A 25454-nucleotide genomic window follows, 5' to 3' on the forward strand; every position below is an offset into this window, starting at 1 on the left:
TAAGCATCATCATACTCCCGAACTCTAGTCTACTGTCTAGAACATGTCCTTTTGGGACTCCATAGGCTCACTAGATGGCAAATTGAACGATCTTGTTGGGTCGGCGTTGAAAACAGTGGAATCACGAATTGACAAAGTCCTCGACATTGGTTCAAATAATGGTATGTATGCAATCTGTCTTTGCAATGTATTTGCACGTCTTTTGATCTCTACAGCCTCCCTTCTGCTATTCCTTGTTGTAAAATCTTGCAACAGTTGGGAATCAAAACACTTAAACTCTCTCGTTTTTAGGAGAAGCAGCGTCGAATTCACGTGGAGCTTCACAGCCAATCGCCACTTCTAGCGAGGACTTTTTCCAAAACATGCTAGGGTTTGGATTGTCAACACCTGCAGCATCAACGTCGTCGACGAATACCAAACAAGCAACACAATCGAGTACACCTCCAGCTAGTTCTGGGCGGTCATCGTCACCAAATAAGGCACCATTGGTACTAGGAGATGTATTTGGAATGGATTTCATGTCAGTGCCTCAACCAGACAAACAGCCTCAAGTGCTGCAGCAACGGAATCTCGCGTCGTCTGATAGTACAGGTGTTTCTGAGCGGTTGAAGAAGGTCGTTGCTAAGCAGACTGAACGGCCAGTTGAACCTTGTAGTAGTGCTATGCCGTCTTCGCAACGATCTGCTACTCCAGAGCCTGTGAATTCGTCAAGTACACGTGAATTTTGAAGTTCTCTTGTGCGGCTTTTTTGCTTACGATTTTTATGCAATAGATATGTCTCAACGGTCTCCAAACCCTGTCGCAATAAAAAGGGTAGCAACGCCTGAACCGAAACGACCTCCCGAACAATTATTCGACAGCGTGTTTGATCATATACCACCTTCGCCAACTAAGGCAGTGCCTCAATCGAGTACAATAGTGCCCAGTTTTAAAGAATCATCATTAATAGAGCCCGTGCAGGTATCCATACCTCCTTCACCACCTAGGCCATCGTCCATATCGAGTGTGGCGACTGCCAGTAATATAGAATCAGCACCAGCAGCACCAATAGAGCCCGTATCAGTACCTCTATTGAGTAGTATGGAGAGAAAACAGGAGAAAGAGAATGCACAGAGTAAAGATGATGATCTTGTACAGGAGCCAGTGAAAGTGCATGAAAAGGATCATGTATATTCTGTTGATGAAGAATCAATTGCATATACGACCAAGATAAAAGTTGATGAAAAGGAGATCCCGCCTAATGACGACCAGGCAATCCCACATTCGAATGAAATAACACAGGACGACCAAGCATTATCGGATTCAAAACCAGCCGTCGACTCGATGCCATTGGTTGCTTTAGAGAATAATGTCGTTACGGATTCTCTGCTGTCGCTTGACAATTCAGATACTCCTCGCGCGTCGTTCGCTCGAGCACCGTCGTCTTTGAAGAATGAAGTGGCTGTAGAAAACGACGAAGTGCAGAGAAAAGTGTCGACGGTAGAGGACCCCATAGAAAACGATGAAAAGCCAATAGTGCAACCACCTATAGAGCAGCCTGAAATCCCAGTGCTTATCCAAAAGACAGACATCCAGCAAACTCCGTCACCACCAATAATACCACAATCAGCCAAACCACCTCCATCTCCTATAATACCACCACAATCGCCACCTAAAAATCCCCTATTATTACGATCACCAGTGCTTGGTAGCACGACATCAATATCCAACAAAAGCTCTGATCAACCACCAACGTCACCGTCAAGTGAAACCAAATATTTAAAAGATGTGATTGCTCAGCGTGAGAAACAGTTGTTACAGTCCATGCAAGATCACGCCCGACTGTTGGAAAATAATAATACACTGAAAGCTCAAGTGGAAGAGTTGGAGGTGTGGAAGGACCAGCAGGTAGCTGCGTTAGAGGGTGAACGAGAGGATTCGGAGATACGGATTTCGCAGTTGGAACGGGCTTTAGATACTACTACCAAGGTATGCTAGTGCCGTATCGACAGTGTTTTATTGCACTCAAGCTGAAACTCCTTTCTTCTTGAAATGTTAGGAACGTGATGCACTACGGCAACAGTCATCCATGTCACAGAACTCGATGCAAGCTACGTTAGAGCAGACAACAAGGCTACTTCATGAAAAGGAGGAGGAAATCAAAGGGTTGCTGTTGGAAGGTAAAGTGAAAAAAAACCAAAAGAAGGAACTTCAATCATTGGTTTTTAAACTACCGTCACTGTTTAGGCGAACGTCTTTCCAAGACAGAACTCAAATACTCTAATTTAATCAAGCAGCAAAAATCTAAGATCTCAGATATGGAGAAGGTGCAGGTTGAAATGACTCGTAAATTCGAGTCTTCTACCACAGATGTGTCGGATATGAAGGAGAAGATTGCTAGATTGAGTGATTCGGAAAAGAAGCTTCAAGGTTTGTACGAAACTGCTATCTCCTGCTTTTGCGCTTCCGCTTAATACCCTTCATCACTCGGATTAGAGGCACTTCGAGCTGCAGCAGAAGTGAATGAGCAACAAGCTAAAGGTTTGGTTCGATTGGAAGGCGAATTGGGTATATCGAAAGATGCATATGCCACATTGCAGGTATGTTGACTTGCTTAGGGAGTTCTTTTTTGCTCAAAGCTAATGATCCTTTGCTCCAACCAGTCTGCCCTCGATCGAGCATGGCAAGAATTAGCAGAGTCGAGAAAGATGCAAGCAGAACAAAGTTTGACTGTCCAATCTGAAGCGCTGGAAAAGGGGGTAAATGATGGAGAATCGACCAAAAAAGGCTGCATCAGAACGCATTTCTGCCCAAATCACAAAACACAAGCAAACTGATCTGCCATTTCATCCAATTAGTTGAAACAAAACGAGGATCTAAATCGACAATTGGACTTGTTGCGCTCAGAAGCTGATCGTGCCGAAGCAGCATACAAGAAGGAGGTATGTGTATTCTTTCAAGCGAAACAAGGCCGTATAACTCGTAATGTCTGCGAAGAAGATTTGATTATTGCCTTACGCCCCACTCCATGCTTTCATAGATTTTCGAGATTCGTGCAACGTTGTCCCGTGCTGAAGAAGAAGCTGGATGGAGGGAAGACAACTTTAGGAAAGAAGTCGCTGTAAGTTTTGTTCTTGTCTTAACGCCACCAAAAAAGGTCCGATGTTCCATTTAATTCTCAAAGCTAACATTGAAACAAATTGCATAGCTATTACAAGCGCGTCTTCAATCGGCTGAAGCTCGTCATGAAGACTTGACCACAGCAACAGATGATAGTACAAGGCCACTCCTTCGTCAAATCGAAGCTTTGCAGACTCAACATCAAGCAACCTTACGTAGTTGGGAAGCTGTCGAAAAGAATCTGACAATGAGGCTTCATGAAGCTGAATCAGAGCGTCAAATTGCTGTTGAGAATGAACGAATGTCGTCTGATCGTTTGATGGAATTGGTGAGCTGAAAAAAAGAGATACACGATGCCTCTATTGTAATAGCCTCTGCTTTGCTAACTGGCATCGCTTGCCTACAGAAATCTCGTATTGCCATGTTGGAAACACAAGTCTCTCAAGAAAGGGCTGATAATTCCAGATTGCGAGTAGCTATTGAGACTGAACGATCTCGAGCAGAGACGAGTGATAGATTACATTTGGATGTTTTGGCCAAGTTGGAGTCTATTAAGACATCGCATACTCGTGAAGTGGAGGAGTTGAAAGAGACGTTCAAGGTACTTTGTGGACTTATTCTATTCCGTTTTTCTTGGCCTCATGCCTGACCATTTCTTCTGCCATTCCAGAAAACTCTAGCACAAGAAATTGAAGAACACCAGAAGATTTGGGACGAGAGACAAAAAGTGGCAGACAAGATCCGTCAAACCAAAGAGGCCGAACGACAACGGATTGTCACGAATCGTCGTAGTACTACTCCATCCACCACCAGCATTAATACCTCCTCCCAACAACAAGATCAGATGAATACGACGTATACATCTTCCAATTCTGGAATGTCACCTGTCTTGCCGGTTCCTAGAACGTCAACATCTTCGATAAATGAAGGTGATGGATGGAATGGGACTAGTAATAGTAGTGCACCGCCAGCTGCTGTAGTTGATCGGTTGACTGTGACTATACGGCAGTATGAAGGACAGATGGCGTCTTTGCAGAACCAGTTGGCGATGGCTCAGAAACTTAGAGGTGGGCAATTATGCATGGATAACGTATTTTTTTGTTGCTGACTGGCATGGTATCGTCGTTCCTTAGATGAATTAGCTGAAGAGATGGTCAAGCTTACGAACGAGAATGAGAATCTGTAAGATTATGCGAGTTCCAGTAGTTGGGGACTTATGCATCGATATTAACGATTGTTTTCTTGTAGGAAACTACGGCAGAATCGATTAGAAGAGATTGAAAGGGAGCGTGATGAAGTAACACAAAGGTAAAGATGTCGTATTATATAGAAGTGTATTCGAGTCTTTTAAGCTCACGCCTAAATCTTCTTTCAGGTATAACCAAGCTCTTGAGCTCCTTGGCGAACAAACGGAACGTGTTGAAGAGCTCAATCAAGATATCAAAGACATGAAGGTCAGTAGTATTCTCCCATTCGACTAGCAAAGAAAGCCAACCCGATGTCGTTGAATTTGTAGGAGCTTTACAAGGCACAACTGAATGAACTTGTTTTGCAAGTCAACCACCCACCTTCATAAAAACACTAAAAACACAAGTATTGCAAAGACGTTTGTATTGATTGATGAGGGTTATTAATTTACACACATACCACTGCACGTTACAAATTCGCTATACATATAGAATTCTTGTCACGCCTTCATAGCGTTTGCTACATATTTTTGCACATTCTTGTCAGTGGTCATATCGAGCGGCAACACATCTTCCTTGTTTTTACTATCCGGATTTGCTCCCTGAGATAACAGCCAAACTGCCAACTCGCCATGAGTTCCCTCAATGGCCATGTGAAGTGGAGTGTTTCCAGAAACATCTTTAATGTTGATTTTGCATTTAGCTTCTACTAGTGCTTTTGCGATTGGCGTGCAGCCGAGAGATGATGCTCGAAAGAGTGGTGTTTGATCGTCTAAGAAAAGTGTGTCTGTGAGAAAGTCGCTGGATGAATGTGGAGGCGATTCACATACATTTGTCTCGAATGTCCACGTTAGCACCAGATGATATTAATAGGCTGACGATCTAACACGCAAAAAAGTACTTGAGCAAGAAATATTCGATGTTGTACCCCCATTTTCTCCATGCTTCATCCTCATCCACCCCATGGTCCTTTCTCATTTCCGAAGAATCACTGGCATATTTCTATGTTTCTTGTTCCATCCTCGGCATGGGGAAATGCTCCTTTTCCCAACGCATACACAACGAGATCTCCCTCAGCTTCAAATCAAAACACATACCTCTGGCTGATTCTTGGAAGCAGCATAATGCAAACAGGAATTCTTGGTATCGTTCTGTGCATTGACATTTGCACCAGCCCGAATCAGTCGTTCAGCAACATCGACTCGTCCAGACGAACAAGCAATCATCAACGGCGTCCAGTTCGAGTCGTCAACTGCATTAGGTGCAGCTCCATTGTCAAGAAGATAGTTGATTATAGGTAAGTGGCCTCCACTTGCAGCCCAATGAAGAGGAGCTTGTTTGAAACAAAATGTGAGTCAGAGGTTGATGTTGATCAAGTGAAGAGGAAGGGTTGGCTTACTTCGTTCATCCTATTGTAACGATTAAAGGTTAGAAAGATGAATCAAAATTTAAAACCAGTAATAATTGAAGCTGTACGTACCTCATCTTTTGAAGACACATTGCTCATGTTTTGCTCGACCAAAGCTTTTACGCCAGCCAAGTTTCCAGATTGCGATTGAGCATGGATTGTCTCCGATGCTAAAGACATTGCCCCTTTATAATATTGATCTGTCCTAGTATAAGTGAAATTTGAAAATGGAACGTGCTCGATGAAATAATGTGAGGACTGACGACGTGTTCATGGAGATGAAGAGCTGCAGTGAAAATAAGCGGAGGTATCAAGCACTGAAACATTTAGATGTTCATGCCTTCGTGCTTGGAATACGTAATTGGATCTCATTTAAAACCAGCTGGACAGTTGTAGAACGTCCCATTCGTGACCATTTGTGAATGCAAAGTCACTTCATATTGGGCTTCGATCGTAGTGGAACCACACGAATCGATTCACTCTAATTGATTCCTCATCATCAAGCTATTTCGAACGAGATCCTCCTCTCGCTGAAGGCCTTTTACTGGAGTCTACTGCCATACCAGCTAAAACTCAATTGGGTGCTCCATGCTGGTAGTATATGTGTCTTTGACCCCTTTATTCCTGCTAAACGTCAACCAAGACCTATAATTTAACGTAAAACACGGCTTCTTTCATTTAAGAACAATCTATAAAAGGCACTCTGGTTATCTTGGCAGGAGGCATAGATGCACGCTCGAAGGACAACCTCCTTCTATTGCATGTCGGGACAGAGGTACGTCTCCTGCCGCAAAGATGGCATTTCAGCAGTCTTCGGGTCGGCTAATATGTTCGTGCTTCTCATGTCTGATGGCGAAAACACAACTACGTCTTGGGTTTGCACAGATATTAAAACAGCAGGGGCCGCCCATGCTGTGGGGCCACCATTCCGAGGAATGGTTCTATAAACCGCTTGGTTTGAGCAATTCAGTGCAGTCATGGTCATTTTTGTAACGCGTAATTGACGTAGGACTCTGTCCTCGCACAGACTCAAAGGTTCTCGTTGACCATTGTGTGGTGACCAGCCATACCCGAGGTCAGTAAGTACATAAATACGATAAGTTTGTAATGAAGTAATTCATTGGTTGAAAGTAGTCATGGTGGTGAAGAATGGTGCTGCTGGCCTCTGTTTGAGGTAAGTCATGGTCAAAAATAAACATTTTCTGTAGCATTAAACACTATGTCGCATGTGATGTTTGGTTGATGCTTGAGAATGCTCGTTGTTGGTTTGAAAAATCCCCCAAAAGCTGCAATTCGTGCAAATCACCTCAAAAAGTGTGACAGCCCAATGTTGATGACAAGCAAATTGAACCAGCTTGTATTGAAGACAACAGGACAGACATCACAATTATCGTCTCCAACTTCTCATATACATTACAAGCCTTCTCCAAAAGCCCGCTGGAACTTGGTCCTTCCATATCCCTAGTCGCTTCCTTTGAGCAATCTTTTCTACTTTCGACATGGCATGATACTGTTTGAGCTGCCACGAGTTGGCTTTATCCACCATATCATTATCAATAGCGGCAAGTCCTCTCTTTAGTAGTCCTTTGGAAGCATCAACCTTTAATACCAGTCCCTACCAAACATTTCAAAAGTCAATGTGAGTGATGGGCTTCTTTTGTTGTTACTTGACATCAGCAGCGTACTGTCTGGATGGTTCCAATCACAGTATCGTTTTGGAGTTGTATCGGTATCGTGCTGACTGTTCTGGATTCAAATGTAGAGTGAAGCCAATCATACGATTCCGAAGCTAGTGCTTTTAGAGGCCAGAGTTTGAAATTTACCGGAATTCCTGGATCGAAAACAGTGAAAATGATGAGACACTTGACGACACAGGATTATGAAAGAGTACTGAGGAGGATCGACACCCGAAAAGAGGCAAAAACAGGCAGCAACCTGATAATCGATTCCTTCCAAACACTATTCGTCTCAGTATCGGTACGTGTACGAACGTAAGAGTCGGCTTTTCATCCACAGATACATATAGCCTTCCTCGTAATGGTAACCGCCGCTCCATCACGTTTGAAGGAATATCTTGAGCGCGTTGAATCACACTCAACTTCAAGAGAAGAGTTGGGATACGAATGATTATCAGCGAAGGTGCTACTTTCTCAGCACCGCTCAACGAAAGCCATTACCTTTTGAGGTACGCTGAGAGCTCGTAATAGGACGATTCCAGAAACAACCAAACAGGCTGTTTGCGTAAACCGCACGAGATGAACGTGATCGTCCAGCCATAGAGACAAGGAAGACAGCCAATGTTCTGGATCACCATTGTCCAGACGTCGTTTTGAATTGAGCGACGGTTTCTGTGCTGGAGTAGGTCCACTGTCTTGAGGAGTTGGAATTGTATCCGATGCCATGAGAGTACAGGTCTAACTAGCTTTAAAACGTCCCAGAAAACGCGTATTCCGATAGATAAAGTGGCCAGTTGTAATGGTGCAGGAACTACCTACAAATCGGTGCAAATGTTGAGCTCGTTTTGGCGATTTGAAGCAGTACACTCGGTAAGGATTGCCACGTTCAATATTTACGTGCATCAACAGTAGAAACGAAGCATTTCAACACGCTCTTTATCCACATCCAAAAACCACACTCATCATCCGCTTCACAGAATCACAAAATTCCCAATCGCACCTACTTTTACCAGATTTGAAGCAACAAGACGGCGTCTCCTACATCAGCAAAGAAGATGGCCCCGGTAGCAGCAACAGCAGCTCCGCTGCCCAACTCGATTGGTATCAGCAATCTGCCAAATCAACGACACAAGATTGTTTCGAGGAAGGGTGTGAACTTTACTATGATGGTCGTAGGTATGTTAGTGGAAGATGTCCAGAGACGTATACACTGCATCTGAATGATTTGCCAGATCGTCTTGCTCTGGTCGTATCGGATGCATCCGCTTACTTAACATTTACTGAAGGTGAATCGGGATTGGGGAAATCAACATTTATCAACACTCTCTTTACCACATTGGTACGAGAATACAAAAACCAGGAACGGAGAATCACCAAGCAATTGGAACGCACCGTCTCTATTGATGTCGTTCGATGCGGCAAGTATCTGCATTCTGTCGGAACTACAAAACGAACTTGTGTGGGCACATGTCGGAATGTCTAACATCCTCCTACAATAGAGGTGGAAGAAAAGGGTTTTACAGTTAGATTGACAGTCATTGATACACCTGGATTCGGAGATTACATTAATAATGCAGACTCGTGGGTCCCTATCGTCGAATTCCTGGACGAACAACATCAAGGCTACATGTTACAAGAAGAACGAGGAGGTCGCAAAGGAACTGATGATTTACGGGTCAATGTGTGCTTGTATTTCATTCAGCCTGGTGGTCACACGTAAGATTTGATCGAACCTACTTTTTTCGTTAGCTTTACATCTGAACCTTGCATACCTCATAGGCTCAAACCACTTGATATTCAAGTCATGAAGCAATTGGGCACGAGAGTCAATTTGATTCCGATCATTGCCAAAGCAGATACTATGACTCCCGCCGATATGCTTGGATTCAAGGACCGAGTATGATTGTCAATTTCACGAATCGACGTCGTATTTTTTTGGGTGCTAACGGACTACGTTTTCATAGATACGTGATGCCATCAGTGCCCACAACATTCAAGTATACTCACCACCCGTTACAAGTGACGATGAAGCCCTTTCCAAAGTCGGATCAAGTCCTTTGGTGAGTTCACATGGGAAGAAAAAATCAGCAGATCGACGGTCCACCTTTATCAACATCGTCAACTCATGCTACCTTGTGTCTGTCCCTAGTCAATGATGCCATTCTCTGTTATTGGAAGTGAAAATGAAGTTGCATTGGCTGATGGCACCAAAACTCGAGGTCGAGCATATCCATGGGGAGTTGCTGAAGGTATCAATAGAAGCGAATTGATCTGAAGCATCAAATGGAACTGAATGTCGTTTTTGTTGTTTTTAGTGGAGAATGAAGCACACTGTGATTTCAAGAAGCTTCGCAATCTGCTGATTCGGTATGTGTGATTGCAGGAAAAGTCCCATGACCTACAACCATTATTCAATATCCTTTTTTTTATTCGTAGAACCCACATGCACGACTTGATCATGACCACTCAAGAAAACCACTATGAAGCCTACAGATCTGTGAAATTGGCAGCTATGGGCCGTACAGATGATGATCCTGCTGTCAGGTAATTACATGAAGTCTTATGTGATTGTTTTTTGACCCTGAGTTACTCAACCCCCTTCAAACATTAGAGCAAAGAAGATGTTTGAAGCCAAGATGAAGGAGGAAGAAGAAGCTCTTCGTAAACGATTTACAGAGCAAGTTCGTATGGAAGAGAACCGATTCAGACAATGGGAACAAAGGGTAACTTGTTCGTCTGCATCAAACATAGTTTTTTTGTTGGCATTCCTGACCGTTTCTGATTTCCTTCCTAGCTAATTGCTGAACGTGATCGACTCAACAAGGATTTGGAAGCGCAACACAAGGCTGTCAAGGGGTTGGAAGAAGAGGTATGAAGATGGTTGGAGTATGGACTCGGGTTAGATGTCTTTGCTGATCACAATCTTGCTTGATATAGATCCTCGCCAAACAGCAGGCATCAGCTCCAGCCCCGTCGTAATTTTTATTTTTAATTTGCTTTTTAGAGGTTGTACTCAAAGAGTAATGCCCAGGTTGGCAGGTACGCTTTAATATACTACTAGATACGAAAAGGTTGTGCCGTTCGATTTTCGAATACGTCTGTAAATGTACTGGTACGCATCAGAATGCGTTCCTGGAAGGACAAGCGTCGTTCGTTGAATATTGCGCCTGGCTGGCGAAAATCACGCCCAAAAACTTTGTCAAGTATGTCTCGCCACAGACCCAGTCAAACTACTGTCTCAGTAGAGGTGACTCACGAGGTAAATTGAATTCATTTTAATGCATATCTCTTTGTCCTATGCTCATACATTCGTCAATGTTCAAATCTTGCCACAACAACTGTTCGTGATCTGACACAACGCTACACCTTAGATGTTTGCCTCGAATCTTGGAGCGTCGATGCAATCTACACCAGTAACAAGGAATAATTCTCCACGAAACACTCCAACTGTGTCGCCGGCACGAGGAGCTGTCCTCATCAACGAGATTACACTTCCAAGTTAGTTGTTGTGATTTGACTTGTTGGCAGCAATTATGAGCTGGAGGAGATGTTGATGATTCGTTTTGATATATATATGCAGCAATACAAGATCTAACTTGCCTCTTTTGTATCTACATAGACGTGAGCTCATACGATTTCAAGGCTCGCGGCGAGAAAGAGATGCTGAGACACAAAAATGTGCAGGATACTGCTTCGAGTAGGTTATATTACCATTACTATCATTCATTACAAATGGAATCTGATTTTACATATCTCCCAACTTTGACATTGATTAGAAGCACATATGGACATTATGGCAACATTGCGCAAGATCGTCTGTGGAATGGAGAAGGATGAGTGGCTCATTCGGAAGCCGAATCCTGCTGTGCATGGTATATGAAATTTTGCTTTTTGCTTTGGTGCTGGTTGGGATAATTTATTTTTTGGAACTTGGCGTGCTTTTTACATAACACAAATGATCTCTATCGATTCGCTCCTGGGCTCTCCAATGTCATTTTGGGACACAGGATTTATATATTAAATAAATGGAAATCTTGGACAATCTGAAAGGCTACAATTTGAGCTATTGCACGTTGTGATAAATCTTTCTGAGCAGGCGCTTTACTCCAGAGTCTTGTGTTGTTTTTGAATATTTGTTATTTTCTATACGAACTATACATACACAGCGTTTACGGGCAACAATGCTAACCACCAGATTCTGCTTATGAAGGCAAGCCCAAAAGAATGCAAAACGAGCCTCGATATCAGCATCATGATCAACCTCGACCAGTATCCATTCCTTCTTCATCTATCTGTTTAATATACAGGACATTATTGCACCTACAGTCGTTGAGTATACGTAAGCTTGCTGCAGCAGACAATAGTTGAAGCATTTGCTTTTACCTTATGAGGACTTCGCCCAACACGCCAGTTGAAGCTCCATCCACGAATTCTTCAGTGTTTGCAAGCTGTAAAGAGCAAAGAATGGCGTTAGCTGTAAGCCACAGTCTATATAACAATTCACATTTTCTTGAGCTCCAATAATTGATGTCGACAAATACGACGAGCGTAGCAACCCAGATGATACCTGAATGTTCATATAGCCGTCTACAGACATGAGATAGCCTTTATATTCCTGGCCCCATTTCAATTTGACGAGGATGGGTTTGCCAGTGAGCCCAGTCAGGAATGGTTTTGGGTTTATGGGAACGCTCTATAAGAAAGAGAGGGGCTAGCAATGAGCAAAAGTGCATAGCAATTATAATATGACGCTGATGCATATACTTACCGTCATGATTTGTCCTTTCGTTGGCGAATGCACAGAAAGAGCCGATTTTTTGGGGGGGTTTGAAGATGAAGAGGTTCGGTTTGTAAGGCAGTCTTATAGCCTTCGAGGATAAAACTAGCGCTCTGTACGCTCAAAATGTAGATTGACATATGAGGAGACGCGATTGACGCGAAATGCACGTCCATCGATCGAGAGGCAAAAACGAGCAAGAATCGAGGCTTTATGGTACGTGCACGAAGACGCCGAAGCTTTTGACGCGATTTCAAGTGACCAAACTGCTGAAATGCTGAAATTCAATAATACACGTACTTCTTTCCTTACTGGTAAGGTCTCTTCGATACTCGTCCAAAACCAATCTTTTAGAAACGTTCACTTTCACCAACAAAACATACCAAAATGTCAGGAAATAAGTCACTGCGGAAGGCGCAGAAAGGTATGCACAAATACGATCTTGATCGTATGGTCTCGTCCTTGTAATGTTGTTAGTCGCTTGTCCTCGCAAACTCTTTAAACTAACATTCGACACGGTTCAAACTGTCCAGATGCCATCTTGACCATGTTGAATCTGAATGCACCTCTTCCAACTGAGAAATCACTCTTACTGGCAAGCGACCTAGTATGGAAGGTCCTCATATACGATACTCCCTGTCAAGAAATCATCTCTCCTCTTCTCAAAGTCAATGAACTACGTGAATATGGAGTCACTGTTCACATGCAAGTGCTATCGACTGTTGATTTGATTGTTGGAGCTGTTGGAACTGTGGCTTGTTTTGTGTCCCTTGACTCAAACACGTATCAAGACCTGACATGTATCATATACACATAGGTCACTCAACTCTTCTCGAGATCCAATACCTGATGTGGCTGCGGTCTACTTTATACAGCCTACAGTCGAATCAATCAAGAAACTGACTGAGGATATATCGAAAAAGTTGTATGATTCCTACTACATCAACTTTGCTACTGTCGTGCCCAGATTCTTGTTGGAACAGCTTGCTAGTGCTGTTGTCTCTGGTGGCTTGGCTAATCAGATTGCTCAGGTAAGCCTTGGTTTTAGCGTGGAAAGCACACATGAGTGTGTCGTAGAGATATTCATAGCATCAGCTGTACTTGGGCCAGTTTTGCGTTCACGCAGAAACGCTGGGCAGCCTGCTTGTCCATGCATGTCAGAATTAGCCAAAATAAATCTGTTCAGAGCCCTGGATATATTTGCTGATCATGTTTTCACTCTCTTAGGTGTATGACCAATATCTCAACTATATATGTCTGAGCCCAGATCTATTCACCCTCAACCTCCCAGACACATATGCCAAACTCCACAGCCCAACATCTCCAGACTCGCTCATAGAAACACTATCAGATCGAATAGCATCGTCCCTCTTTTCCGTATTCGTCACTTTAGGTGTCATGCCAGTGATTCGTGCACCGAGTGGAAACGCTGCTGGAATGATTGCTGCTAAATTAGATGAAAAGTTTAGAGATTCTGTGAATAATAGTCGGAATAGCTTGTTTAGTGGTGAAGCTGGTGCTATCAGACCAGGTAAAGATCCGAGTTTGTTGGCACAGCTTGCAAGGCATAATGTGGCCCTGACCTATCTTTTTTTCGTTTCTACCTTTTATAGTATTGATATTACTTGATCGGAATATGGATTTGACAACCATGCTACAACATACGTGGACGTATTCGACATTGGTGCATGATATCTTGGAGATGAAGCTGAATAGAGTCGTGGCTGTTGTGAGTTCGAATACTTCGTTGTTCCGTGTTTCTCTTTTGCCCAATTTAAAACTCTACTTCCGTTAGATGGATGAGAATGGACGCAAAGTCAAAAAAGTGTTTGATATAGACCCAATAGACTTTTTCTGGAAGAAAAATGCTGGCACACCGTTTCCGAAAGTCGCAGGTAAACATTCGTTTAAAGACGTCTTTTCTTGGACACTTGTTGACATCTTGTTTTGCCATTGTATTGCAGAGGATGTCGATGGTGAAATCAATCGATATAAAAAGGACGTAGATGAAATCACCAAATCAGGGGGTGTCTCATCATTAGAAGAGTTAGATCCCAAGTGAGCATCTATTATCGTGGATAGACAGAGTTTTTTTGGTCCATAGTAACGCACTCTAAATCACTTCTCAATTATCTCGACTATAGTGCATTCGGTGCCAAAGGATTAAAAGATGCCATATCCGCACTCCCAGAACTGACAGAGCGCAAACGAATCATTGACATGCACATGAATCTCGCAACCGCACTATTGAAATCCATTCAAGAGCGATCTCTTGATACATTTTTTGAAATGGAAGAGACAATAACACGACAGACTAAAGCCCAAATCCTGGAATTGATTAAAGATGTCAAGAAGGACGTGACTGACAAGTTACGATTCTTTCTTGTTTGGTATCTTAGTGTTGAAGATGTATCGGGGTCTGATTTGAGTGAATATGAGGTTGCGTTGACTGAGGCTGGTGCTGATTTGGTTGCTTTGAATTATATCAAGAAGTGAGTTTTTGTGGTGTGTTTGTTTCGATGGAGTGTTGATGGCATGCGTACAACTTTTGATCTTTTTTTTTCTGTTTAGGATCAAGTCAGTGCAAAAGATGACTGCTGCCGCAGCAGTAGCTAGTAGTAATTCAGGAGTTGGACAATCAGTGACGAATGATTTGATCGCCAACTTTACATCTATTGGGAATCGGGTATGTGCGATGACATGTCAAGTTTTTGACATTTCAAGTTTAAAGTCGTCCTTCAGATTTATATGCAATTTTTTCGCTCTGTTGTTACATGATGACGGTCACTTGTGAGGTAAATCCTACTGGTACTAAGTCCCACAATGCATTTACCTCACTTTAGTTTACGAAAGAGTTAGCAGGAACAGGAAGTTTCGATACACTTATATCAGGAGTGAAGAATCTCCTACCGATTCGCAAAGACATCTTTGTGACTCGGACTGTTGAATCACTTATGGAAGGATCACCGTCGGATACCGACGACTATCTATACCTAGATCCCAAGTCACCTCGCAATACCAATACCGGTAGCTCACGTGGTGGAAACAAGGGGTTACAAAGTCGAATGATGGGATTCAGTGAAGCAATAGTGTTTGTGGTTGGAGGAGGAAATTATCTCGAGTATCAGAATTTGGTTGAATGGGCATCACGTGGCATTGGATATGGAGGAGTGAAGAGGCGAGTGATGTATGGATCTACTGAATTGTTGAGTGGGAAATCCTTCCTTTCTCAACTTGGTCAACAATGATATGTGTACAATATATTTGCATTAGAGCATGATTTTAACGCGTGTTTTATGTACGTTGTGAGGAGGAACTAGTACGGGTTGATCTTATCAGCGTTGACAAACATTGGTTGCTTTCACGTTCCTTGATTAAACCACACGCAACGCCACTTTGCGACTTGAAACTTTCAACAACCCATTATAACAGTAGTTAAAGCAAAATATCTGAAATGGCCGACAAAGGTAAGCTTGAGAGGGCCCGTCATTAATAGTGCTTATTTAGATTGTCATGAGGCAGTCGCCTATGCCAGTTTCTATACGAAAGGACGCCAGTTGTTATGCTCGCAACATTTAACATAAAACGGAGACCAATTTTTCACCCACCCGGGTCACTGTGATAACGCAAGAGTACCTATAAGCAAATGATTACAGACGACGAAGCAAATCATATCCAAATGATACATTATTGATTACCATGTATCCTTTCATATGCTTGTGCCTCCTTTTGCCAACCCATCATCATCAAAATTCATTTTTTGTTGTGTGAAAACGGGAGGCAAATGCGAGAGGAGTGGATGCTCGATGGGAGGCCTGTTATAAAACTATTAAATCGCTAATTAAGACAGGCATTTCGTCGATTCGTTGGGGTGGTGTTGGAAGTGCGGTACACGGAGTCTTCGCTTGTGTGTCAACGAAAAAGAGGGAAATGCGAGAGATGCAATCACTGCCAAATGAACGGGGCAATATGATGATCATTATATCTGGTATTAATTGCTATTCATCATTTTATTAGCTGCTGGTCGAGAAGACCAAGTCTACATGGCCAAATTGGCCGAACAAGCCGAACGATATGACGGTGAGTTCTTGTTTTGCGTGGTGACGAATGGATTGAATCGTGTTGAATGAATATATTCTGATTGGGTATCTCGATTTTTATTTAGAAATGGTGGCATACATGAAGGTATCGACTTGAGAGTTAGCATGCATGCAACGACAGCACGTCGGATGATTGACTCGTATCTTTCCCGTTGTTCCCATTTTTGCGCATAATAGGAAGTCGCCAAGGTAAACAATCGAATCTCACATAGTCTAAATATTTCACATGCCCAACATATGGACATGCATTGCGCAACAACATCACAAGATCTTATCTTGACAATTGACACATCAACTCACACCCCATCATCATTCCCCTCATTAGCTCGGTCTTGAATTAACTGTAGAAGAACGCAACCTGTTATCCGTTGCATACAAGAATGTCATTGGAGCTCGTCGTGCATCCTGGAGAATTGTATCATCGATTGAACAAAAGGAAGAAACAAAAGGAAATGATGGCCAAGTGAAGAAGATCAAGGATTATCGCCAAAAGATTGAAAAGGAACTCACGGATGTTTGCCAAGACATTTTGAATGTTTTGGATGACCATCTGATTCCCGCTGCTGAGGCTGGTGAATCTAAGGTCTTTTATTACAAGATGTGAGTGTGGATTTTGATGGGTTGATCTGTATGATGGGTTTGATGTGTTATGTGTTGTTGAATGTGATTGTTCAGACGATTGTGCATGCCAGATCATGCAGCGAAAAAGACCTGACTAGGACTGTGGTGTATACACTTGTACGATGTGCATGATCATGGGTGTTTAACCTTTCAATCCGTCAAAGTCTCTCATTGCTTGAGATTCATATGCTAAACAGCCGCAATGCAAACACTCACATGCATCATCAAAATCACAACAGGAAGGGAGACTACCACCGTTACCTTGCTGAATTTGCTATTGGTGATAAACGAAAGGAAGCTGCTTCTCATGCTCACGATGCCTACAAAGCCGCAACCGATATTGCACAGACTGAGTTGGCACCCACTCACCCCATCCGTCTGGGTCTGGCACTCAACTTCTCGGTCTTCTACTATGAGATCTTGAATTCACCTGATCGGGCTTGCCATTTGGCCAAGCAGGCGTTTGATGATGCCATTGCTGAACTCGACACTCTCAGCGAAGAATCATACAAGGATTCAACGTTGATCATGCAGCTGCTCAGGGACAACCTGACACTTTGGACATCAGATCTCCAAGATGGTGCGTAATATACATGCATGATGAAGATGATGATCATGAGTGTGGAAATGCAGATGAAGACGCGTTGTGGAAACCAAAAAAAAATCTCGTAGTGTAATACGCTACAGATGGACGGACGCGTCACCATTACTAAGACACATCCATCGCTATCATTAACACATATCCCTCTTTATCCGTATTGTTAGAAGGTGACAAGGATGCCGAGACAAAAGCAGATGACGCTGAAGAGGCAAAATAAACTTTTAGTGACGCCATATGACAGCCCCCAAACAATTTCAACTATAAAAGTCAACAAGGAAAAATAACACAAAAAATCAGAAAAAATACTCTATATTCCTTTTAGTCGATGCAAATGTGGATTTGTCTCTCTTTCGTTTTTTACTCGCACCCTCTACCATATAACAACAAAACAAATAACGAAAGCTTCTATATTTTGTGAAAATTGACTTGAATGGGTGGAAGATATGTTAGGAGGGGCTCATCATATGATTGTTGATAGAAGTTTGCAGCCTTTCTCTATTAAAACGCTCTGGTAAAACGAATTTAAAACGTTGTCTGTATGCGAGAAGCGAGAAAATGATCAGTCCGCTTAAACTCGTGCAGTTTGAATTTCCAAGCTGCAAAGTTCTGTTCGACCCTTCTGGTTCAAGCTGGTGGAGGTTGCGCTTTCCGAATTTTGAATGCGGACAAGGAAGTGAAGGAGCGAGCAACCACTAAGTGAATCGTGAGTCTCGATTTAATATTTTTATTTTGATACCTAGCTCAATTGTGCATTCCAATGGGCTTGATCCACCGTAAAGCTAAAACTTGCTTTTCTGGTAGCTATGTGGTGAACTGGCTCAAACATATACGAACAAGGAGGATCTAAGCTGTAGAGCTCAAGGATCTATTATATCTATCAAAATCCTCGATCTCCGTGTCTTCCTAAACCTCATTACGTCTTGGTTTTAGCCATCATCACCATTCAAGCATCATTCGGGCATCATCAAACTTCAAGCCCAGGATTTAGACGAGAATAGGGAACATTAGATTGGATTTAGAGAGAACTCGAGTCATCATATTCCAGGCCCCGAATAGAACACAATGGAGAATAAAGCAGTCGCTGAGAGGCGACCTAGTGGTACTAGCACTGCTGGTTTGGTGTCGCTGTTTAAAGAGTCTGCGGTATGTGAGAGATCATGTTTATTTGGGGTTTGACGGAGTGAAGATGTCTCTGTTATTCATGACATGCATTTGGTTATCAACTCATTGTACTTTTTAATCCTGCTTGTAACCACAGACACAATTAAATCAGCTGTCAGTAGCCGAGTTTATAGAGATGACTCTTGATGAGAAATTACCGTCTGAAGACTTGTATACTGCTCTGAAAGATGGTGTTATATTATGTCGATTGATCAACAAGTTGAGGCCTGGTACTATTCCGAGGATTAGTAAACGGCCTTTGCCCTTTCTTCAGGTATGAATGTGCTGGTGTAGCAGAATATGTGACGATGTCGTAATCCTCCGCACTACTAAATCACACACTTGTTAGATGGAAAACATATCAAATTTTCTGGAAGCAGCCAAAGGATTCGGTCTCAAATCCACAGACCTCTTCCAAACTATAGACCTATTCGAAGGAAAGGACATTCATCGAGTTCACGTCACAATCCTATGTCTAGCACGAGTAGCAGCTGGATATACAGTCCGTCAACCGCTCCCTCAAACCCGTGACGAAGATGTGATTATTGAACCACCTGCACCGTCGCATCCACCAAACTCTCCACCGCAAATACGATCCATGTTTAACGCTGGCAATGTAAATGCAACCGCTTCACCACGACAATCACCACCAACGACTATGAATGGGAATATGAGTAGTAGTACGCCTAAACATATACGCAAGATATCGTCACAGCAGGGAGGACAGCAGCAACAACAATATAATACGAACGCATCGACTGGCAGCACGTCATCTAGCAAGTCCAGTCCAAGTACTATAATAGGGCTTCCACCGAATATTACACCACCGTCGACTATTCTTCCAATGAGGGAGTCCTTGTTAGTTGCTCCTAATGGGAACGGATCAGGTAGAAATTCAAAGAATCCAACACCACATGGATCAACTGGGAAGAATGGTAGTGGTATTATGTCGCCCTCAACTGCTCCTGCCGTGAATGAGGTGTTGACGTTGAATGATGGTGAAACGATTATTCAATATGTATGTGATGAATGTTGTGTTGGTGTGTTTCGATGGAGCGAAATAAATCGGCTGACGTACTTTTGTTAGCAATTGGGAAGTTGTATAGGACGTGGACAATTCGGTGCTGTGTACAAGTGAGTTCTGGAGAGGATCTCTTGCCTTTGTTTGTTTGAATCAGCGACCTGACTATATGTTTACATCCACTTAGAGCTCTCAATATGGAGACTGGCAAGTTCATTATCGGATTTCATATGTAATTTTTTGCGATCAGCCGATAAATTCTTTGGTTTCTAGGCCAAGTGGTGGCAGTCAAGAGAATTCCACTAATGGATCAAGATCAAGATGGTGTTACTGATCTCATGGTATTCGTTGAAAGCATTGTAAGGCATGAGTCTTCGTTTGTTGACATTTCGGTTTGTTCGTTTTTGTAGAAGGAAGTAGAGCTTCTGAAATCTTTATCACATCCAAATATCGTTCATTATGAAGGTTTCTTGTGTGATATCAACACTCTGAACATCGTGCTAGAGTATGTTGCTTCTAGCTCTGCCCTTCTTTTGTACCAAGAACTGAACAAACCTAATGGCTCTTAACATGACAGATTTGTGGAAGCAGGATCATTATCAAGCATTCTCAAACAGTTTGGAAAGATGCCTGAAAAGTTGTGTGTGAATTACGTGCTCAAGATGTTGGAAGGATTGGAATATCTTCATGGAAAGGGAGTTGTGCATTGTGACTTGAAGGTATGTACAGTACTTCTCGGACGTTTTTCTTTGCGGAACTGAAACTGAAAGACTTGACATGATATACATAGTGCGCAAACATCCTTACAACGAAAAATGGAGAAACCAAATTATCTGATTTTGGAGTGTCCAAGCAACTGAACGTATTAGATAAGGATACGAAAGCTGTTGGTAAGTTTGGCAGCATTTGGCGAGGTGATCCTCTTTCTTGCCTAAGGCGAGGTCATCCTCTTTTTTTGGCTAACTTAAAGTCTCATCTCATTCTTTCTCTCATGAAGTTGGAACACCAAATTGGATGGCTCCTGAAGTGATTGAATTGAATGGAGCTTCTACTAAATCAGATATATGGTCGATGGGCTGTACGATTATTGAGATGCTGACTGGCAGACCACCATATTGGGATTTGAATCCAATGACGACCTTGTTTAGGATTGTGGAAGGTACGAATCTGTGTGTAGAGAAAGAGTGCACGATGTGAGCAACTCTGCTGTTTGTAGATTATCTTTAATTCTTGTTTTGCGCAATCGCTAGATGATGGCCCACCTCTTCCAGAAGGAATATCAAATGTATGTAGCTCGTATTCTACCTTGACTACACTCGCAGCAAAGATCTAGTTTCTTAACTTTTGCGTATACTTTTTTTAGGACATGAGAGCATTTTTGACGAGATGTTTTCAAAAGGATACCACAAAACGAGCGGATGCTACAGAATTATTGCAACATGATTGGATCAGGAAGAATGTCAAGGTTTCTATTGATGTTCCTGCACTTGCGATTTAACTATCAAGTCTGACAAAAGAATTCTGCCCTCTATCGTCTTAGGGTGAGAGAGGAATAGGCTCGAATCCCTCGTCTGTAGTCAATTCGCAAACTGCTTCGCCAGCCATATCTCGACAAGGGTCCATGAATCCAGTCCACGTTGAAATATTCCACCACCCACAACCTCCCAAAGGATCTCAATCAGAATTCTCACCAGTCGTTGACAAGAGGACGAGTAGTAATCTTGTGCCATTGTCAGCAGCACGACAACTATCAGCTACTGTACGGACGTCTAGTGTGCCAACCACTCCTACATCACAAAACGATTCTTCGCCTGATATTGTGAAATCTTATCAAGCTAGTCCCGTAGACCGTAATTCGTCCTCTGATTTGCATATGCCGGGTGCAAGTAAACGATTGTCTAGCGTGATTGCACCACCATCAATGACAGCACCTGTATTGAATGGCAATAATGGTAGCATTAGCCCAGCAGTGGTATCACCTGAACGATTGGCTATAGATCAGATGGCTCGATCTCTTCATAGTAATGATCATAAACCGCGACACCGATCATCATTGGCTATCCATAAAGACGATGATTCAACCGCTTCAACCGATGACGGAGGGAATACTGTAGAGTTGATGCCACCAGTGCCAACTATTCCATCTACACGAGCAACATCAGTGCAATCTTCCACTCCGCAAACCCCCTCTATAAATACAACACCAAGGAACGAATCAACCATTGCACCAGGTAGTAGCGAGGCTACGAAACCTATTACATTGATTACACAAAAACATATAATAGGCGCTGTGAAACCTATAGTACCGCCATCACCATCATCATCATCGGGATCTCCAGGCAAATTATCGCCAATGAGCCCTGACGTTGGTCCATCCTCGACTGACGGAAAACATTCACGAATGGGGTCAACCAATTCATTGAATGGGCCTTTGTCACCTTCATTAAATAATAGTGCACCACCTATATTTACTGCATCACCAGCAGCTCGATCAGGAACTGTTCGTAAAGAAGGTGTTGCTGTAATGACAGGATCAGTACCCCCAATTCCATCGAAGGGTAGTACGTTCAAAATCAATTCTGGTCTTTTGAAGAATGATGCCGAGTTGCAGCTTACACCAGACAGTGCTACAAACTTGCCCAAAGAATTGGGTACTGTACGTGCTGGACTTGAAATGGCCATGTTGTTGGCTGCTGCTTCAACAAATGGAGGAGTACCTCCACCCATGCCCATAACACCATCAAGTAAACAACGTGGACAATTGCCAGAAGCATTTGAATCGGTAATTGTAAATGCATCATCTGGTAAAGCTCCGCCAGTACCACCATTGCCAACAGAAGCAGCAACAAGGCCGTCTATACCACCACTACTCTCATTGACTAGAAGCAAATCAAAGAGTGCAACCTCATTAAAAGTCGATTATGTAAATGATGGAAACAAAAACAACAATGGCAACAAGACCATCATCAAACCACCACAACATCAATCAGAAAAAATACCTCCACCACCTTCACTAACTTCACGGGCCAAGTCTCAGGAGTCATTGAATACCAAACCAAGACGAGGATCACTACCACAAAATGAAAAGTCTACCAGTATACCTAATTTGAAGAGAAGTGGTACTGCTGGAGGTGCTAAAGCTAAACAATTGATGGAGGCAGCTAATAGTGCTGCTGCAGCTATGCCTATGCCCTCTACTTCTGGTACTGGAAATAGTAAACATGGTACTGTGAAAGGGGATAAGGAGAAGGATTGTCTCCTCATGTAGTTGTGGATGGGAAGGAAGGAGAAATGGCTGTTTACATATACATATCCATCTTGCGTAAAAATAATACCTCCTATTATAAATATATTGGTATGACTACATCTCGTGCTGAAATATTTGCATGTTGAGAGTTGTTTTTGTGCAAGTTTGATTTATGATGGTTGCCAAAAGAAGATACAAAGTTATGTGAGATTACAGCTAGTGTGTAAATGCAAAACAGACGCTCTTTATATTACAATGGGGCTGGTTGATTGAAAAGAAAACCTGCACCGATCACAGCAGAAGGGAACTGCAATATCCTCAACATTTCCTTACAACCGATTTCGTAGCCCCACAGGCGGTACAACCCTCAATGGACTCCAGCTCCCTGGGTGTGTCCTCGACGAGTCGATAATAGGATTCATCCACCTGACATGGTGTTGCTGGTGATGATGTTGATGGTGGTGTGAATTGTTGTGGTGTATTATGGGCTGGGACACGAAAGCAGGGTGAATCCGACTATAGTCTAGTTGTTGCGGGTACCGTTTTATAGTGTCTGGATAGGAAAACGGAATAAGTTTTAGTATGTGTGACGACGATGTTGATGGTGGTGATGGCAATAAGGAAATGAGTAGTGAAAATGTTAGTATTGTGTTTTGTAGGTTGTGTTGGTACGTACCTGTGGGCTTCCTGGTCGACATATTGTGGGTTTGTTATAGCGACCGTTGGTTTTGATGTTTTTGTGTAAATGTGAATGTAGGATAGTACAACCAAAAAAACAATCACACGTTAGTCGTCACAGGATATTTGTGGTTTAATATTTAGATCTCGTATCTTGTTGACAGAATTACAATTTAAGGCTCGTCGCAGCAGCAAAGCACGAACACAACGCTTTCATCGCGTTAGCCCACATCCAAGCAAATCCTCAAATCGGTTGCGCTTCAAATACACGATATCATAGTCCTATCATGACAAACAGAGCGCGTCAAGATATGTTAAAGTACTCCTAAACACGAAAAATTCCTCACCTCCCATCGAACTTGTTTGATAAACGACATGAAATGACCCGCACTGCCCGGCCAAATAGCCATATTACGTCCCTTCGAGTCCTTATACCAGGAACTACACGACGATGCCCAAACGGTTTTCTTCAGGTATTCTTGAGTCCAGTCGTTGAATTCACGTTGGACTTGGGCGTTGGGGGACAGGTACTTGATGTTGTCTTGCTGCATCTTTTCGATGCATGTCATGATGTACTAGTGTGTGTGTGGAAGGGAATGGAATTGGTGCCCATGCAAGAATGCATTTTGTTGTCGAGTACTTACGTCTCCTTGAGCTTCCATATATGGCAATAAGGAAGCTTGTCCAATTGGAGTGTTGGGACCCAAGAACATCTAAGGGAAAAGGGAAGAGCATTGTTGGTGTAAATGAATGCGAAAAAAACACTCCATGCTAGAGACGCGACACTTACAAAGTAGTTGGGGAATTGAGCTACAGTTGTCCCAAGGTAGGCTTCAGATATATCAGCCTAAATTGTGCGGCATTGAGAGGTGTCTTGGACCGACAACAAAAGAGCCCTGTCCAATGATTGGACAAAACCTCACACAACTTACCCAAGCTTTCTGAAGAGAGACCCCATTCAATCCACCAACAATCTTGGTGCGTGGCACGAAGCTCGTATCAAACCCAGTAGCCGTAACCAAAACGTCCATCGGATGCAACACACCATCTTTAGTTACAACTCCAGTCTCCGCGATATAGTCAACCTTTTCAACAATCAGATTGACATTCTTTTCTTGCAACGACTGCAAGTAGGTCTCGTGAGGTGTAATTCTCCTACACCCAATATCGTACGTCGGTGTGACCTTCTTGCGGAATTCAGGATCTGGGATTAGTTTCTCGTATCGCTCTAATGTGGCCTTCTCCCATGCTTGACTGTATGGTGAGTTCATGATGAAGACCTTGAAGCGGTCTTCACTGGATTCTACGAATGCGTTGTAGTACTCCCTAAGTATGAGATAAGACGTTTTTCGAGTAAGGGTTTTTGGCACTGGGATCGACAAATCACTTTTGCGTTACCTCAATACATCTGGATTCTCAGCCCATTTCTTCTTTTGTTCTTCAGAGTATTGAATTCGTTCCGCAGCAAATGATGGTACCCAAACAGCAGATCTCTGGAAAACATCGATCTGTTTTACGACTTTTTGTAGTTCTGGAATCGTTTGAATGGCACTACGTTAAAAATGTTTAGATAATATCGTCACTGGCAATGCACACACACACGCAGCAAAGTACGCTACCTTGCTCCAGTTCTATAAAAGTCAACGAAGAAGAGAAGAGAATCAGACAGCGATTTTGTTTAGAAAGCCAAAAAAAAACGTTGTAATATTACGAGAATGATTACCCAATACAACCGACAGTCTTTCCAGTGAAGTCATACTTTTGGTCCCCTAAAAATGACGGGAATAGAGATGAGCGAGACAACCAAAAAAAAAAACGAAAACGAAAACTGATGCGAAGCGAATTGAGAACAAATTCAAGTTTGCTCACAGTTTGCAG

The 25454-nt window shown here is 42.7% G+C and overlaps 8 protein-coding genes across 8 annotated transcripts; 6 read left to right on the top strand and 2 right to left on the bottom strand.

Moving 5' to 3' along the window:
- Positions 1-43: 43 nt before the first annotated feature.
- On the top strand, positions 44-4675 carry SmJEL517_g04333 (uncharacterized protein; the record flags this gene model as incomplete). The annotated part of the gene is made up of 16 exons (XM_031170261.1): positions 44-161; positions 292-711; positions 773-1968; positions 2039-2159; positions 2227-2409; positions 2476-2579; positions 2643-2738; positions 2838-2921; positions 3020-3100; positions 3188-3427; positions 3506-3700; positions 3770-4166; positions 4233-4281; positions 4348-4407; positions 4475-4553; positions 4616-4675. 16 exons carry the CDS (start codon positions 44-46, stop codon positions 4673-4675), a joined length of 3483 nt encoding a protein of 1160 aa, XP_031023823.1.
- A 111-nt stretch (positions 4676-4786) lies between these two features.
- On the bottom strand, positions 4787-5874 carry SmJEL517_g04334 (uncharacterized protein; the record flags this gene model as incomplete). The annotated part of the gene is made up of 5 exons (XM_031170262.1): positions 4787-5058; positions 5117-5168; positions 5384-5619; positions 5686-5695; positions 5767-5874. 5 exons carry the CDS (start codon positions 5872-5874, stop codon positions 4787-4789), a joined length of 678 nt encoding a protein of 225 aa, XP_031023819.1.
- A 2551-nt stretch (positions 5875-8425) lies between these two features.
- SmJEL517_g04335 (uncharacterized protein) lies at positions 8426-10349 on the top strand (the record flags this gene model as incomplete). Its single annotated transcript, XM_031170263.1, has 11 exons — positions 8426-8546; positions 8603-8656; positions 8870-9086; positions 9150-9267; positions 9335-9430; positions 9520-9619; positions 9686-9737; positions 9807-9914; positions 9982-10093; positions 10165-10239; positions 10308-10349. The coding sequence occupies 11 exons, from the start codon at positions 8426-8428 to the stop codon at positions 10347-10349; spliced, it is 1095 nt and encodes a 364-aa protein (XP_031023818.1).
- Positions 10350-11626: 1277 nt separating this feature from the next.
- SmJEL517_g04336 (uncharacterized protein) lies at positions 11627-12144 on the bottom strand (the record flags this gene model as incomplete). Its single annotated transcript, XM_031170264.1, has 4 exons — positions 11627-11690; positions 11754-11818; positions 11875-12063; positions 12139-12144. 4 exons carry the CDS (start codon positions 12142-12144, stop codon positions 11627-11629), a joined length of 324 nt encoding a protein of 107 aa, XP_031023821.1.
- Positions 12145-12534: 390 nt separating this feature from the next.
- Positions 12535-15395, top strand: SmJEL517_g04337 (uncharacterized protein; the record flags this gene model as incomplete). Its single annotated transcript, XM_031170265.1, has 10 exons — positions 12535-12571; positions 12681-12930; positions 12965-13178; positions 13375-13678; positions 13761-13876; positions 13943-14042; positions 14112-14205; positions 14292-14639; positions 14719-14833; positions 14991-15395. The coding sequence occupies 10 exons, from the start codon at positions 12535-12537 to the stop codon at positions 15393-15395; spliced, it is 1983 nt and encodes a 660-aa protein (XP_031023820.1).
- Positions 15396-16190: 795 nt separating this feature from the next.
- On the top strand, positions 16191-17686 carry SmJEL517_g04338 (uncharacterized protein; the record flags this gene model as incomplete). Its single annotated transcript, XM_031170266.1, has 6 exons — positions 16191-16227; positions 16313-16332; positions 16425-16436; positions 16573-16847; positions 17108-17448; positions 17634-17686. The coding sequence occupies 6 exons, from the start codon at positions 16191-16193 to the stop codon at positions 17684-17686; spliced, it is 738 nt and encodes a 245-aa protein (XP_031023777.1).
- An 845-nt stretch (positions 17687-18531) lies between these two features.
- Positions 18532-19887, top strand: SmJEL517_g04339 (uncharacterized protein; the record flags this gene model as incomplete). The annotated part of the gene is made up of 5 exons (XM_031170267.1): positions 18532-18612; positions 18728-18904; positions 18980-19648; positions 19718-19764; positions 19839-19887. 5 exons carry the CDS (start codon positions 18532-18534, stop codon positions 19885-19887), a joined length of 1023 nt encoding a protein of 340 aa, XP_031023776.1.
- Positions 19888-19956: 69 nt separating this feature from the next.
- Positions 19957-22919, top strand: SmJEL517_g04340 (uncharacterized protein; the record flags this gene model as incomplete). Its single annotated transcript, XM_031170268.1, has 8 exons — positions 19957-19992; positions 20062-20156; positions 20229-20370; positions 20442-20541; positions 20649-20810; positions 20902-20936; positions 21015-21116; positions 21192-22919. 8 exons carry the CDS (start codon positions 19957-19959, stop codon positions 22917-22919), a joined length of 2400 nt encoding a protein of 799 aa, XP_031023778.1.
- Positions 22920-25454: the final 2535 nt, after the last annotated feature.

This window comes from Synchytrium microbalum, assembly GCF_006535985.1.
Source record: "Synchytrium microbalum strain JEL517 chromosome Unknown SmJEL517_scf0028, whole genome shotgun sequence".
NCBI classification, from domain to species: domain Eukaryota; kingdom Fungi; phylum Chytridiomycota; class Chytridiomycetes; order Synchytriales; family Synchytriaceae; genus Synchytrium; species Synchytrium microbalum.